The sequence below is a fragment of the Stenella coeruleoalba genome (genome assembly GCF_951394435.1).
Source record: "Stenella coeruleoalba genome assembly, chromosome: X".
In the NCBI taxonomy this organism is placed as follows: domain Eukaryota; kingdom Metazoa; phylum Chordata; class Mammalia; order Artiodactyla; family Delphinidae; genus Stenella; species Stenella coeruleoalba.
In genome coordinates this window covers 118,161,705-118,179,233 of record NC_137152.1, presented here as the reverse complement: position 1 = coordinate 118,179,233, position 17,529 = coordinate 118,161,705, and the positions used below count along the sequence as shown (strand labels likewise).

Sequence of the window (17,529 nt, the reverse complement as noted above, 5' to 3'; positions counted from 1 at the left end):
CAAGAAAAAAAATTACTCTCCAAGTTATCAAAGATACCTCTGTTAGAGGTGTGATGCTGTTATCTAGTGTATAATGCATGGATAATCACGCAGAGGCACATTCTGGAACTTTTGGCTCTATGTATTCAGAGAAAGGTATTCTATTATCCAAACTTGTATTTGGGACCAAGACTATTTGTCTGGAGCTGAGAATTGGGCTGGATACTCTAAATCCTTTTATCTGTCTCCCTAAATGCGTTTTAGGCATCCGAGAAAACTACAGTTGACCCTTGAATAACTCGGAGGTTAGGGATGCTGACCCTCTGTGCAGTCAAAAATGCACGGATAACTTATAGTCAGCTCTCCGTAGCCACAGTTCCTCCATATCTGTGGTTTGCATCACGGATTTAACCAACCCTGGATCGTGCACTACTGTAGTATTTACTACTGAAAAAAATCCACATATAAGTGGTCCTACACAGTTCAAACTCATGTTGTTCAAGGGTCAACTGTACTTTGCCCTGTTGGCAGCTACAAGATTCTGCTAACATTCTAATTATAGCACGCCTGGGTCAGATACTGTATTTTAACAGATTTATTGAGATATAATTCACATAACCATATAAGCATCCACTGAAGTGTATGTACAAGTCAATGGGTTTAAGTATATTCCCAGATATGTGCAACCATTACCAGTCAATTTTAGAAAATTTTCATCACTTCAAAAAGAAATCCCATACTCTTTAGCTACGGTTCTCCATCCCCCACCAGCCACTAAGCAACCACTAATTTATTTCTTCTCTCTGTAGACTTGCAATCTGCTTTTGATACACTATTAATTTCTCTTGGTAAATAAAAGCCAAACATTATAATTGTTGGCCAGACTTCAGAGTTCAGTAAAATCCTAAGATCATGACCACATCTATACTCCGGTTAAGGAGGTTATATGTACTTTATATTCTTGAATGGCTACTCTGAAAATAGCCGTTATTAGCATTAAAAAAATTTAGTCAAGAGACCTGTCTCCCCCAATAAAATGCTAACATCTATACTATTGATGCCTTTGTATAGCTAATGTTCCTAGGCCTCTAGGTATTTTTATTTACTCACCTAGCAGAAGAAAGCAGAAACGATCAGTTACTGCTATTAATGATTATAAACATATGAAACAGATAAAAATGTTAATGGGCAAACAATTATTTCCAATAAAATATACCAGATGACTAAAACCATCAATTTTAGATTTAACATTACAAAACTCACATCAACTTTCCCAGTACCCATGAATCCATTCATTTTCATCTTTTAACATTTACAAATATTCCTATTCAAACCCTCAGTTACTAATACAGAAGAATCTGGTTTCTTTCTTCACATTCAAGGGGACTGAGATGTAAGGATCAAGATTATACAAAAGGGATCTCTGAGGTCATTAGCAGGAACAGTCATTCCATTGGTTTAATATTGAGTTGTTCACGAACTTCCTGGTCAGTAACATGAAGATCCATTCCTGAAAAACACTCAAACTACACTTGAATTTTTTAAAATGAGGAGTAAAAGGAAAAATTAGCATAAAATATTAAAGAACCTAAATATTAAAATTATATCAAGACACTTACTTGTTTTCAAATGCCACTGTTATTGAATCTTCATGAACATCTTTTACAAATGCCTATAAGAAAAAAAACACCAGTTAAATTAACTTCTAAGCTTAAACATCATTTTTGTTTTCAGTTACACTTTACAGATACCAAACATTTTATGTTTAACAGAATGAAGCTTCAAGTGAAAGTTTGTCAGTTTGTGAGGATCACTCATTCATGAGTCACATCTATATTTAGATACCTACTATGTGCTAGGCCCTAGGAATACTCATTAGTTAAAATAAAACACAAAGAATTGCTCCAGAGTTCAGCATCTCATAGGACAAAGACAGACAAGTAAATTGAAAATTACAATGCAAAGCTGAAGGTATACTTCAGGCTAGAAGTACTGGAAACTAAGAAACTTGTTCCAGAGCTATATACCAGTCAGTGTAGATCTGTTGTAACCTATCTTTTTCTCCTTAATACAATTTTAGGAGAATACAATAGTAAATAACTAAATATAATCTCAAATCTATATATGCACAAGTACACTAAGTTCTCTTTAAAAGCAATGTGCTGCTAATACCACTAAAAGTCCAATTACCAGAGTTTAATTAAATTCTCAATCTCGCAGGCACTTGGCAAAAAAGAAATAGTAATATAAAGTACAGAGGTTTAAATCTTTTAAATCTGATGACGCAATTGCTAATAATCTGCAGAAGGACATAACAAAAGTAATAGCTAACTAATTATCAAGAATTCTTTAATCAGCATGCTGTCCGTAATTCTATAAAATTAAGTTTTTAATAGGTGCAGGAAAGGAGGTTTTGTTTTTGTTTTGACAATTAGAGGAGTAGGATAAAGCATAAAGAAACCCAAGGGGCTTTATATCTTAATTCATTTTAAAATGGCTTTAGAGATTAAAGCTTCTTACTCCAGTGTGTTCTGTACATGTTTCTGTCCTTTCGTGGTTTCTCCCTGTCTGCAGGATTATGGTTAAACTCCTCTGCCTGAAAAAGGCCCTTTGTGACCTGGCCCCACTGCTCACCACTCCAAGCTTCATCTTTCACATCCTTGTAGGCTGTGATCCAGCAGTGCTAAACTACTTGGGCCTCTCTGTACATGCTGCTGTTCCTTCTTTCCTATTGTCCTTCCCCTCTTTTCACCTAGCTATCTCCTACTGGTCTTTTACAATTCAGTTCAGATGTCAGCTGCTATGGGAAAACCCAGAAGACTAAGTTAAATTCTATCCTCTACATACTTATAGCATCTTCTGAGTATCCTCACCATAAACTTATCCCACTATAGTCTTTTGCCCATTTTCCTACCAACAGTAAGTTTCCTGAGGGTGGGTGATATAGGCCTTTTATTTACTGTTGAACTTCAGAGTACCTATTAAGGGTTCAATGAATAGTTGTTATCATGGATCATTGCCTAAGGGGTTCCTATCCTAGCCTTGGAGGAAAGGTATGCGGGTGGTGGGGTGGTAGTATGTTGGTCAGGAAAGACAAACAGAAGAGGACGAGGTTCCTATCCAACTTAGGGAGTGGAGGATGGGGAGGCCCAGCAGGCCTAATGGGCAGCAGGAGCAAAGGCTTAGACCTGGAGCAACAGCTTGGGGTGCGGTAGAAGTAAATCCTTTGTGGACAAGGAAGCCAAGACAATTCAATGGGGAAAAAAGAACACTGTTTTCAACAAATGGAGCTGGGACAACTGGATATCCACATGCAAAAGAATAAATGCAAAGCTATGCTAGAAGACAGTTTCCTTGTATGATCAAGGTGGACTATAATGGAATCTAGGTGTTCTGCGATACTCAAAATGGCTAAATTATTATTTCTAAATTAAGCATGTATGTGTATCTTTATAGTTGCTGGTTTAAAGTGGGGGGGGAAATCCACATTTTCTTCCTATCATTTTGATCTTGCTTACTTTTCCTTAGCCATATTTAAATCACACCCATTCTCTTCAGAGTATTTCAAGAACTCTAGTTTAATACTGACCATGATATTTTAGAATATACTAGATTTTATAAGGGCGCATGCCCCCAGTGCTCTCAGGGGTTTGCCTATTACTTCAGCAACAGAAAGGCTTGATTTTGAGTTAAAGTTGGAGGAATTCGACGTTTAGTTTTATAAAGTAAGTCCCACAAATTACGGAGAAAGGAAAAACAGACCCCCACCCCACCCCAACTTCTCCCTTGTGTTTACATGATGGCGAATACCAAATTAACAATCTGCTTTTTGAGGGTGGGACTCCTATTAGGAGCTAATCCCTTATTTACCCAAAAATGTCTTTGCTCTGTCTCCATCCTCGCCTAAAATTTTATGTTTGCATGCCTTGGCAGTAACTAGTATTAGTTCTTTACTGTATATTATATGCTGAAAATGTTAAGTCCTTTAGTCAGCTAAGAGAACCTTGTTACAGCTGGGTGAAGAACTGTTCTCACTAAATCAGGTACCTTTCCAATACTACTGCCCTTGTCTAAAACCGTGCTGTTGCTCACCATAGAAGCTGCTGGTCATATGTACATATTTCGATTTAATTAGGTACAATTAAATAAAATTAAAAATCAGTCTGAGTCACACTTGCCACACTTCAAGTGCTCAAAAGCCACACAGGGCTCAGTACCTACTGTAGAGGACAGCGCAGGTAGAGACCACTTCCATCATCACAGAAAGTTCCACTGGATAGCACTGATTTAAAACATTTACAAATGTTGGGGACTTTTCAAATCCATCTTGAAAGCACTCTAAAAGTTAGTCTCATTACTTCATTGCTCTATTTTAATTTATTTCTATTTGCCAAAGAGTTATTGTATAGTTTAATCACACTCATTCACCACATTTGCCTATTTCCTAAAATTGAACGTCCCTTCAAAGGAGGAAGATCTGCAACTGTGTGACTACTAAAAACCAAAAAAACAAAAAACAAAAAAAAAGCTTCCAAGTTTTCAAAGACACTAAAAGCAATTCTGGATGTAGAGTGTCAAAAATGGTTTGAGTAATCATCACAGCTTACGGCGGCCACCGCCTCGAGTTAATGAGGCTTACCTGTATATGGATGTTGGCGTGACTGTTCCCAAACCAGTCATTTTTAGCCACTGTTTGCATATTACGTGAATACAGAAGGCATGGAATACCTTCTTGTTGCTGCTGTAATAAGGGGAATAAAAGAAACTCAGAGGTTGCAAAGGTCTCCTCTGACTCCTGAGGCCTTTTGCTAAAATTCCAACAAAGGTCCCGTCTTTCTGCTTCTCATCATACTTTCTCCAATAACCCTCCTTTTCGGCCCTGCCCCTGACTTACCCCAACACTCATACCCTTCCCTTCCCTGGCCACCCCAGAGCATTATCACCTCACCCACCAACAACTATGGAAAACTATGTTTTGTTGTGCTCTCTACCTATCTACATCTAGCAAAGTTGATGAGAAGATAGGTTCAGCGGATTCCTGAGGGGTTGGTTACCAAAGAAGGCAACTGAATAGGTTTGAATGAATACAAGAAGGGAGCTGCATGGGACTGGATGAGAGCTAGGGCTCTTACAAGGGTCAGTAAACTTAGTGGTTAAGAGTTTTGCTGTGAATGAGAGATAGGTTCAAAACCTTGGATCTAAGACATAACAGCTGTGGGACTCTCCACGAAATGGTCTCTGGTCCTCAGATGCCTTGTCTGTGTAAGTAAGGAATGGATACAGGGGAACTGGACTTGCCTCCTAAAGCTGTTGTGAATAATGAAATCACACATGTCTAGTGCCTAGCATGATGGCTGGCACATAGTTGGCACTAAATAAATGAGAGGTAAAGCAGAGAGGGGCATATTTTATAAAAGATGCAGAACCATAAACACTCCTGCATCTGAGAAAGTTACATCTCAACAAAAGCACACTTAAAAAAAGATTTAAAAATTAGGATAGAAAGAGAAAAGGCTGTTTTCTCAAAGATACTAAATACTAATAGGTTATTTAGACTTTCAGAAGAAAAAGTGATGAAAATCTTTGGGGTTTGAGAAAGGTGCTAAAAGTGCAGTTAAAGACACAGTGGGGCTTCCCTGGTGGGGCAGTGGTTAAGAATCTGCCTGCCAATGCAGGGGACACAGGTTCAATCCCTGGTCCGGGAAGATCCCACATGCCGCGGAGCAACTAGCCTGTGCACCCCAACTACTGAGCCTGCACTCTAGAGCCCACGAACCACAACTGCTGAGCCTATGCGCCACAACTACTGAAGCCCACATGCCTAGAGCCCGTGCTCCCCAACAAGAGAAGCCACCGCAATGAGAAGCCCACACACAGCAATGAAGAGTAGAGAAGGCCCGTGTGCAGCAATAAAGACCCAACACACCAAAAATAAATAAATAAATGAAAAAAAGAAAGGAAAAAAAAAGACAGACACAGGCTCCTTATCAGGGGGAATAAACAGAAAATCAAAAAATCATTATGGGATCCCCCACCTGGCAACTGGGCCAAAGAGGCAATCATAAAATCATACTAACCAAAGTGTGTAATGACTAGAGATATCTAAGTCAAACATTACATCACCGGGATTGCTGAAACTAAAAGAAAGTCTGTCCCTATTTGGGTGAAGTCTTACTCTCCCACTATACCTCACACCTTAGATTGTACAGAGAAATTTCAATGTAAGCCCCTGACCACCAATGAACACAACTACTACATTATCACTGAAGACAGCACATGTAGTGCATTGATAATTCTCATTAGAGAAAACTTAAAAGCATTGCAAAATATCCCTCCTAAAGAAAATCTGTAGGAGATAGACAATAAGGACATATGAAATGTGATAAAATACGATTCAAACCCAAGGCTTCACATATAAAGCAAGTTATTGCTTCGCCGCCCTTTGAATGTGGGAACTAACAATGTATGAGAATGAACAATGGGAAGGGAAAAGTACAATAAACCTCATCAACAATTCTTCCAACCACAGTGCATGACTAGGAATACTCGCCTTCACTTGGGCATTTACCACAAATTCTGAGAAAAATGCATCCTTTCTGGTTCACCTTGACGCAAAGACAACACACAGGTATAGAGAGAATAGTATTAAATGAGTTATTAATTTTCCTGTGTGTAGGTATTCTAACTTTTGAATGCTTCAGTTCTTATGTGTTCCCAATGTAACAAAAGCAAACTTCATAGGAGCATTAAAGATTCCTAACTTTATCTTTCATTAATAGGCATTCATATGAAGAATTACAGTGTAATGTGTCAAGGTGCAAGAGTTAATAAAAAGGAAGCTAATACATAAGCTCAATATTTTGTGATGTCTTTGTGTCAATGGTAATATCCTTGCAACTGTACTTACAAAATAATGCTAAGGCATTATTACAGTAAAAAATACAAAGTTACAATGAAATTTACAAAAATGGGTGGGAAATCCAATCCAATTCATTTCTTTAAGCTAAATTTCATCATTTCAGGAAGGCAGATTACCTGATCTCAAAGCCCAGATCTGACCCTTACTAGCTCTGACACTTAGTAGTAACTCACTTACCTCATCTCTCTGTACATCTACGTCCGCATCTATAAACTGGAAATAACAATGGTAACTCAGGGTTGTGGGAGGTGATTAAACAAATTAAGAGAGGTAAAGCACCTAGAACCCTGCCTGGCACCTCAAGAGCTCTCAGCACCTGTTAACAGTTAAAAGCACGATTGTAGTCATCTCAGGAAGCACATTCCCATAGTGGGCAGGAATCAGAAAGCCAGTTCTTATACCACTGAATTTTACATTTAATGAATAATTTGGAGGTTTTCAGAGTGTGTGAGTATGAAGTTGGAAAATGCTCAACAAAAGGGGAGTACTGATGCTTCCATAAAGATACTAAACACTAAAAAGGTTATTTAGACTGGGAAGAAAAAAACATGTGGTTGACCTGAACAATTTACTTCCTTGAAGTACAGAAGACTTCAGAGAAAATGTGAAGAAAATTTTCATTACATGACTTTTTCTAAGTCAAAGAAATACCTAAGCACAAAAGTAGTGGCTCTGACAGTTACTAAATCCAACTTTCGAGTTTTTAAGAAAAAACACCAGAGGGAAAAATAGAAATGAGCTGTTACAATCTTAGGGTTTAGGTTTCATGGTTCTGGTAATTCTGAATCCTAAGTTTGAGTTAATTTTTTAGAGGAAAAAACCCAACTGTTCCCAGCATATACTCTACCCAGTTTATACTGCAAATTTGGACCATGTGCTCAGAAGATGGAGAACTCTACCTTACAATATTATTGGTGGTTCTGTTAGGCAAATCAAAGTCTGAATTCAATTATACTGAAGCTGTTTGAGTTGTTTAGTTCTTTAAGCCTTTTCAATCAATCCGATGAACCCAGGTTCCCAATTTTTTCATAAATGTAACATTTCTCCATAATAGTTCATTTTTTTATTCATCTTTATTTCCCATCTTTTCTGCCCATCCCACTGGACAAGTAACTCAGTTTACTTTTGCTTTACTTTTATAACTCACATCAATATTGAGCCTTATAAGAATTTAAACCTTTGTCATTATAGAAACTATTTTTCTACCAATACAGACCATTTGAGGTTTTCTGAAAAACAAAACCTTAACTAAATAAACATAACAGCAATTTCTCTGCACACGTTTGTTCATGTTTAATATTTCCCCTCAAGGAACTAAGGGACAACCCATTCCTTTTATTCACCTTCAAATTAAGCAACTTCGTTAAAAACAAAAATAGGGGGAGATTAAGAGCAGAGATAGAGGGTCTTTCTTATATTCCAATCAGTTTGCAAGCAAAATCACAGAAGCAAATCACAGGTTGCTCGAACAGAACAATATATCCTTCAAGACCACGATGTACTACTTGCCCTCTGTAGCAAGCAAACTCCACTAAAAGACAGTAAGAGTGGCATCTCATCTAAGCTAATATCCCAGATCTATTAGAATACCGCTCAACCATTAGCCCCTGCTCATATTTATTACAGCTAGTGCCCCAAATCTAGTGAGTAAAACTACCAATCTAGGAAGCAGAACGATTCTACACAAACTAACCAGCAGAATTATGGATCACCGAAAAAAATGCAACCAGAATTTTGACTGCATCATTTTGCTAAAAGTATGGAACAGTTTACATACTTTACTCATTCATTAAATATATTGATCTCCAAAATCTCCATAAAATTGGTAAACACATATATAGTTAAGTCAATGTTTATTTTCCTATATACCTCGTTTGAAACGTTTATGTAATCCTATATAGATTTAAGAATTGCATTTGGACAATGGCAATATTTAATTCCCATGCTTCCTTCTATATGCACCTTCTGTCGCCAAGATACTGTAGTAAGGTGGGACATTACTTACAGAAGTTATAGAGAGACATTCAAGAGGAAATGAGAACTTATAGACTGCTAGATCTACAGCAAGTATGGACCAAGAGACGCACTACCGACATAGGAAAATATTTTTAAGCCTCCTTTTGAAAATGTAAGATATTAGTAAGGTCTGCAATGGTGTAACTTAAAAAAAGAAAAGCCTGCAGCAAAACCATGCATGCCTATTTAAAACCTCAACAATACAGTTCACTGCAACATTACACAGAGGAGATAGTCAAGCCCTTGGAGCACAGAACAATTATTTCCACTCACTTAAAAAAATTCCCCAATAATGATAATTTCCTGAAGTTTCATGGCATATATCCAGGCCTTTGGAGGGTTAATTTTTTTTCTTAAGTAGCAGAGCTGCCAATGTTTTTAGACGCTGAAGCATCTGTATTCCTGAATTTGCCCACATTTATAACAAGGGAGGAGGGGCCACGAATATTCAAGATTACCAACTTCTTTAAACCATTACTCGGATATGTCTGGGTCTTCCTGAAACTTTTGAATCTAAAATCTTTTCTGAAATCCACAAAGAAAGGTCACTAATAATCAGTTGCCATTGTGATTTGGTACCGACTACAGTTTCTTACTACTCTTTCTTCACACCGCTCGCCCAGAACAGTGGAGCTCTCCGAAGTCCCAATGCTGGACAGGAAAAGAGAAGCCAAAGGAGATGGCAAACCCTCTTTGCAAGGCAGGAGGCGGCTTGACGGAAGCGCCCCCTGCTCCTCGGCAACTACCCACACGTCAGGCCCGGATCCCACTGGGAGAGGATATTTAAGAAAACAGAAATAAGCCGTCACCGTCACTTCGCGCGGATACCGGCCCTTCCCGCCCGGATCTCCTACCTGCCGTCGGCCCTCGCCCATCCCCAGCTCTCCCTGCCGGGGCTCGGTCCCCGAAAGGGCACCCTCTTTTCCTTGCCCGCTTCTCATTCCGACAGGCGCCGGGGCCTCATACAGGAGAGGCAGCGGGGCTCAAGGGGCTTCCTACAGGCCCGAAGTCCGGTCCTTCCTTCCCTCCCAAACAACATCCCGCCGAGCGCGCCCTGGCCCCGGGCGCGGCGTTTGGGAAGAGGGCCCCAGGCCTGCCTCCGGCCGAGGCTAAGAAGAAAAGGGAGGGAAAGAAGGGCGAAGATGGGGCCTGCCCTGGAGTCAAGTACCTTGTAGAAAGCGCCATTGGAGCCCCGCACTTCCACCACCAGCTCCTCCATCTTCTCGTCCGCCCTGCTCGCTCCGGGAGCCCGCCCCTGAGAGGTGGGCTGCGGGCGCTCGAGGCCCAGCCGCCGCTGCCGCCGCGCTGCTGCACGCCCCCCGGCAGCGGCGCCGCAGTCACCGCCGCCGCCTGCGCTCGCCGTCGGCTAACCACCCGCTCTGAGGCGGCCCCTCACCGGAAGTGAAACCGAAACGGAGCCGAGCGCCTGACTGAGGCCGAAAGCTCCGGCCGCTCCGCGTGTAAACAGTGAAACCGCATCACATGACCGACGCCGCCTCTTCCCCCAGGGTTCGGCCCCTCGGCCCCGCCCTCCTTCCCCTCGCGGGCCCAGAAGCGCGCGCCTGCGCGCTGCTGGGCAAGCACCGGGGGCCGGGCCTAACGTAAGGCGCGCGGGCTCGGCGTGCGCGGGCTCGGCGGCGGGCGGGAAGGCGGGAAGGGCGGAGACAGGTCGCACCGCTTCGCGTCGCCTGGCGAGGACCAGAGCGCCCGTTCCTTTAGCGGGGGCAAGCCGAGGCGTGGGAAAGGGCCTCCCGTAGCAAACTAGAGTGTTCACTTATCCAAGTCCGGGCTGGCTTAGGTTGGAGGTGTTTTTGTTTTTGTTTTTTTAAAGTGGGGCAGAGCCTAATTGAGCTGGAGGTGGAGTGGGGGACAAGAATGAAGTTGAAGAATTAGATTGAAGAAGACTTTGAACTAGTGACAGTGGCAACCGCGGTGACTCAGGCTTGTGTGACCCTTAGAGGCTGAAGGTGAGAGTAACGCCCTCCCTTCCCCAAGAGATTTTGGGCCGTCCTGTGGATGCATTCTGTGTCCTCGGAGGGGCAGTGGAGTGTGTCAGGACCTCTGGAGGTGTTAGTCCTTCCACAGACCCAGCACTGACCCACATACTTCCCTTTTCTCGATTCAGTTTCATACTTTTACTTGACATACGTAAAAAAGAAAATGTGTTAAACACTTGTTAATTTCTTTACAGTTTATTTCCCTACTATTTCACACCTACTGTATGCCCACCGTGCCCCAGAGGCGACCTGTCTACAAGGGCCTGTGCACCTGTTTTCTTTCAGCTCTTTCCCTTTACCCTCCATAGTACAGCAAACCCCAGTTCTTTCTCATTCCTGCTTCTGCATCCTGCTTGTATCCACCTTGACCTAGGTTTCCTTTGGAAGGCTTGTATTCAACTGAGAAGTTTATTGAGCCCCTACTATATGCCAGACACCGTGCTGAGTGCTAGTGAGACATAGGTCAGAGCTGGGAAATGACTCCAGCTGGAATGTGACCAGTGAGAGTTAACTGGCAGCACAGAGTTGGTGGAGGCGGGTTGAACCGCCCCAGGCAGGTGCCCCAGAATGCGAGGCATCCTTGGGCCTCCAGTTCCCTTCCCACCCCACTCCTAGCCAGAGCAGCAGCATTGCTGCTGGTGGAACTCCAGCATGAAAGCCTCAGATCAAGGGCCACATTCCTTGAGGCCATGGTAAACAGGGATGATCTATTGAACTAGGGTTTCTGGAGTAGTCACAAGATGCAAAGATTCCAAGGAGGCTGAAAGAGAATCTCACCAGTTGGCTGCATGGAAGCAGAGCAGAGCATGAGCTTTAACCCCAGTGTAGTAAAGGGGGACAGATTGATTAGAATGGTTATACCTTCCATGTGTAGGGTGTTGTTCAAATATTCAAATAGTACCAGCTCTTCATAACCACTACAAGCTGCACTAAACCTGGTGGTGTTCCCTGAACCGCTGATGCACTTTCATGCCTTCATGTCTCCCCATGCTTCTTGGCCCCCTGAAATATTCTTCTCATTAGGGTTATTGGCTGGATTCCCATTAGCTTGTTATTTGTATCTCAGGTGCAGAGAGTTAACTTTGCTCCTCAATTCTCAGCACATTGTCATCATCAGTCCCTGCAAGGCCCCTCTCTTATTTATATTATTTTACATTGTTTAAATTATTTGTCCTCGTCTTTCTCAATACCCACTCTCATTCTTCTTCTAGACACAAGCTGCAATATGTTTGATATAGATCCTTGATCATTTAAGACATGCGGTGTTTTGTGTACGCCTTTTACATTTACAAAGATGGTGCTGGGCTGTAAATCTCTATTTCCCACTGTTTTCACTCAACACTGTGTTCTTGAGCTATATCCACATTGCTGTGATTTCCCTAGTGATGGGCGTCTAGGTTACTGCCAACTCCCTGATGTCACACTGTGGTGAAAATCCTTGTGAATGTCTTTACAAACCTTTGCAAGAATTTCTTTTGTGCTCTTAAAGAACTTTGTACACACCTCCTGCTTCCTCACCATACTGCTTGGCATATAGCAGGGACTTGGTAAATGTTGAATACGTCACCCATGATGCTTAATATACTAGCATCACTTATTTATATTTCTGTTTTCCTCGTTGGACTGTTAGTTCCTTACAGGCAGGAAAGACGTCTTATTTATCTTTGTGTCCCTGGCACATTCAAAGTGGTTGATTTTAGGAAATGTTGGATGAATGAATGCATGCCTATCCTCACTACCTGTATGTGCTATGATTTCGTCTTTGCCCACTTAACTCTGAGTCTCAGCTCAGCTGAATTCAGACACAGGCTCAGCCCCGCTCATCAGCTTGTTCCTCCCACATTCTTCTCTCTCTCTCTCTCTCACTGGCAACCCCTTCTTCAGGGTGGTTGCTTAGGCCTAAAACTCGGTCATTTTGACCTTCTCTTTCTCTCACACGTTGAATCCATCAACAAATCCTTTCAGAGTCCACAATCTATTTCTCACCACTTGTGCTGCTAAAACCATGTCCACGTCCCGATCCTCTTTTACCTGGATTATTGTAACAATTTCACTGGTTTCCCTGCAGCCACTCTTATCCTCTGTCTATTCTCAACACAGAGACAGACCCTATTCAGGTGTCAATCAAGTCACTCTGCTATTCAAAACCTTCCAACTGTACCCTAAATGCCTCAGGGTAAAGGCCAAAGTCCTTATTAATTCTGGCCTCAGTGCCCTTCACCCACTGGCCTCTGTTATCTCCTTGATCTCACCTTCTACCTCCTCCCTTCACTCCATTCCAGCCATACTGGCTTCTTTGCTGTTTCTTGAAAACATCAGGTAAGTTCTGTCTCCTATCACTAGAATATAAGCTCAGTGAGAACAGAGATTTTTGTTTCTTTTATCCACTGCTTGTCCCCAGTGCCTACCACAGTGTTTGGAACATAGCAGGTGCCTACTGATTTATGAAATGAATGAATAAATGAATGAATATGTGTTGAGGATGCAGCTTGGGTCAAATCTGTTCCCGTGCTTATATTTATCCGATATTGGAATGATGCTTCAGCACCTCTAGACTTGCCTTGGCCCCTAGCTTCCATTAAATTGTTGCCTGTTGTCTTTGCATTGATTTATTCTGTGTTATTTCCTGCTCCTTCGAAATTTGAGCCCTTTGAATCTTTTTCATGCCTCAATCCCAGCTAAAGTGCCCTTTGCCCTTTCCAACTCTAGAAATCCTATGGGCCCGCTTGGAGCCAGCTAAAACCTCACTTCTTTCATGACACGTTCTCTGACAATCTCACTTCACTTTGACGTCTCCTTTGAACTAGATATTAGAAAAAAAATTAAATAATAGTCTTTATGTTTTAGAACAGTTTTAGACTCACAGGAATATCAAGCAGATAGTAGACAGTTCGCACATCAGTTCCCTGGTATCTCCCTCCCAGTTTCCTCTGTTGTTCACATCTTGCATTACTGTGGTTTATTTGCTATCATTGATGAGCCAAATTGATATATTTTATTAGCCAAAGTCCATACATTAGTTTACATTAAGGTTCACTCTTTGTGTTGTATAGTGTATGGGTCTTGACAAATGCATAATGTCATGCACCCCCCCATTATAGTATCGTATAGAATAGTTCCACCACCCTAAAAATTCCCTGGGCTCCACCTATTTATTCATCAGCTCGACCCCCTAACCCTAGGCAACCACTGATCTTTTTACTATCTCCATAGATTTGCCTTTTCCAGAATGTCATAGAATTGGAATCATCCAGTATGGGGCCTTTTCACATTGGTTTCTTTCACTTAGCAATAGCATTTAAGGTTCCTCCATGTCTTTTCATGGTTTGATAGCTCACTTCTTGTCAGGGAAGAATGATATTCTATTGTCTGGATGTATCACAGCTTATTTATCCATTCGCCTACAGAAAGACATCTTGATTGCTTCCAAGTTTGGGCAATTACGAATGGAGCTGCTATAAGCATCCATGTGCAGGTTTTTGTATGGACGTAAGTGTTCACCTCATATGGGTAAATACCTAGGAGTGTGATCTCTGGATCCCATGGTAAGAGTATGTTTAGTTTTCTAAGAAACCGCCAAACTGTCTTCCACAGTGGCTGGACCATTTTGCACTCCCACCAGCGATGAATGAGAGCTCCTGTTGCTCCACAGCCTCGCCAGCCCAACCCAACTTTTGGTGCTGTCAGTGTTCTGGATGTTGGCCATTCTAACAGGTGTGCAGTGGCATCTCGTTGTTTTAATTCGCAATTCCCTAATGACTTATGATGCTGAACATCTTTTCATATGCTTATTGCCATCTGTATATATTCTTTGAGAAGGTCTCTGTTCAGATCTTTTGCCCATTTTGAAATTGGGTTGTTTTCTTATTGGTGAGTATTGATAGTCCTTTGTATATTTTGGATACCAGCTCTTTATCAGATTGTGTTTTGCAAATATTTTCTCCCAGTCTGTGGCTTGTCTTTTCATTCACCTAACAGTCTTTCACAGAGTAGAGGTTTTTAATTAAAAAGTCCAACTTAATCAGTTTTTTTCTTTCATGGATCATGCTTTTGGTATTGTACCCCAAAAGTCATCACCAAACCTAAGTTCACCTAGATCTTCTCCCTTGTCATCTTCTAGAAGTTTATAGTTTTGTGTTTTACATTTACGTCTGTGATCCATTTTGAGTTAATTCTTGTGAAATGTATAAGGTCTGTGTCTAGACTTATTTATTTTATTTTTTATATGCATAAAATAAAATGCATATGGATGTCTAATCATTCTTAGGTCTTCTTTGATTTCTGTCTTCAAGGTTTTGTAGTGTTCCTCATATAGATACTGTACATATTTTATAAGATTTATGCCTAAGTATCTCATTTTTTTTGGTGCTCCTGTAAGTGGTGTTGTATTTTTAATTTCAAATTCCAATTGTTCATTGCTGGTATATAAATCTCCCTCTAACCACTGCTTTTGCTGTATCCCATAAATTTTGATAAATTGTATTTTTTTAATTTAGTTCAAAATTTCTCTTGAAACTTCTCCTTTTACCCATGTGTTATTTAGAGGTGTGTTGTTTAATCTCCAAATATTTGGGGATTTCACAATCATCTTTCAGTTGTTGATTTCTAGTTTAATTCCATTGTGGTCTGAGAGAAGACATTGTATGATTTCTACTATTTCAAATTTGTTATGGTATGTTTTTGGACCATTCTTGGTGAATGTTCCATGTGAACTTGAGAAGAATGTGTATCCTACTGTTGGCTGAAATAGTCTATAGCTGTCAATTAGATCAAATAGATTGATGGATCTGTTCAGTTCAACTATATCCTTACTGATTTTCTGCCTGCTCAATCTATCAGTTACTGACAGAAGGGTGTTGAAATCTCCAAATATAACAATGGATCTATTTCTCCTTGTAGAGCTGTCAGCTTTTGCCTCACATATGTTGACACTCTTGTTGGCTGCGTATACATTAAGAAATTTTATGTCTTCTTGGAGAATTGACTTCTTTATCATTATGTAATGCTCTTCTTTATCTCTGATAATGTTCCTTGCTCTGAAGCCTGCTTTATCTGAAATTAACATAGATAATCCAGCTTTCCTTTGATTCGTGTTAGCATGGTATATATCTCTTCACCCCTTTACTTTTAATCTAGTTGTGTCTTTTATTTATTTATTTATTTATTTATTTTTGGCTGTGTTGGGTGTTAGTTGCAGCATGCGGGATCTTTTCGTTGTGGCGCATGGGCTCTCTGTTGCGATGCACGGGCTTCTCTCTAGTTGTGGCGCGTGGGCTCCAGAGCACATGGGCTCAGTAGTTGTGGCTCATGGGCTCTCTAGTTGTGGCATGCAGGCTCAGTAGTTGCGGCGCATGGGCTTAATTGCCCCATGGCATGTGGGATCCTAGTTCCCCAACCAGGGCTCGAACCCGTGTCCCCTGCATTGGAAGATGGATTCTTAACCACTGGACCACCAGAGAAGTCCCCCTAGCTGTGTCATTATATTTAAAGTGAGGTTTAATGTATAGTTGTATCTTCTTTTTAAATCCACTTTGTTAGTCTCCATCTTTTAATTCATGTATTTAGACCATTCACATTTAAAGTGATTATTCATATAGTTGCATTAATATACCATTTTGTAACTCTTCTATTCATTGCACTTGTTCTTTTTTTTTTTGCGGTATGTGGGCCTCTCACCGTTGTGGCATCTCCTGTTGCAGAGCACAGACTCTGGACGCGCAGGCCCAGCAGCCATGGCTCACGGACCCAGCCACTCCGCGGCACGTGGGATCTTCCCGGATCGGGGCACAAACCTGTGTGCCCTGCATTGGCAGGCGGATTCTCAACCACTGCGCCACCAGGGAAGCCCTGCACTTGTTCTTTTTTAATCTTCCTCTCTTTTTCTGTCTTCTCTGGCTTTAATTGAGCAATTTATATGATGTGTATGTTTTCTTCTCTCTGAGGATATCAGTTTACTTCTTTTAAAAAATTTTCGTGGTTTCCCTAGAATTTGCAATATATATCTACAGCTAATTTAACTTTATTTATTTATGTATTTATTTTTTAATTTTTATTTTCTTTTACATCTTTATTGGGGTATAATTGCTTTACAATGGTGTGTTAGTTTCTGCTTTATAACAAAGTGAATCAGTTATACATATACATATGTTCCCATATCTCTTCCCTCTTGCATCTCCCACCCTCACACCCTCCCTATCCCACCCCTCCAGGCGGTCACAAAGCACTGAGCTGATCTCCCTGTGCTATGCGGCTGCTTCCCACTAGATATCTACCTTACGTTTGGTAGTGTATATATGTCCATGCCTCTCTCTTGCTTTGTCACAGCTTACCCTTCCCCCTCCCCATATCCTCAAGTCCATTCTCTAGTAGGTCTGTGTCTTTATTCCTGTCTTACCCTAGGTTCTTCATGACATTTTTTTTCTTAAATTCCATATATATGTGTTAGCATACGGTATTTGTCTTTCTCTTTCTGACTTACTTCACTCTGTATGACAGACTCTAGGTCTATCTACCTCATTACAAATAGCTCAATTTCGTTTCTTTTTATGGCTGAGTAATATTCCATTGTATATATGTGCCACATCTTCTCTATCCATTCATCCGATGATGGACACTTAG

The 17,529-nt window shown here is 41.1% G+C and overlaps 1 protein-coding gene and 1 long non-coding RNA gene across 17 annotated transcripts in view; one reads left to right on the top strand and one right to left on the bottom strand.

The window, feature by feature from the left end:
* Positions 1-10,416, bottom strand: part of FMR1 (fragile X messenger ribonucleoprotein 1) — a 35,637-nt gene extending 25,221 nt beyond the window's left edge. For 11 of the 16 annotated variants that reach the window (XM_079910876.1, XM_079910879.1, XM_079910883.1 and 8 more), the window contains exons 1-2: positions 10,083-10,416; positions 1,599-1,651 (exon numbers count right to left, since the gene is read on the bottom strand). In XM_079910876.1, coding sequence (XP_079767002.1) covers positions 1,599-1,651; positions 10,083-10,133 — 104 coding nt within the window. In that variant the 5' untranslated portion in view covers positions 10,134-10,416. Of the gene's footprint in view, positions 1-1,598; positions 1,652-4,618; positions 4,729-10,082 lie in introns of those variants that run through there. The other 5 variants (XM_079910878.1, XM_079910868.1, XM_079910877.1 and 2 more) reach the window with 5 other exon arrangements.
* A 95-nt stretch (positions 10,417-10,511) lies between these two features.
* On the top strand, positions 10,512-16,981 carry LOC307180163. The gene is made up of 3 exons (XR_013825692.1): positions 10,512-10,881; positions 14,506-14,625; positions 16,611-16,981. It is a non-coding gene; the product is annotated as an uncharacterized lncRNA (long non-coding RNA).
* The last annotated feature ends 548 nt before the right edge of the window (positions 16,982-17,529 follow it).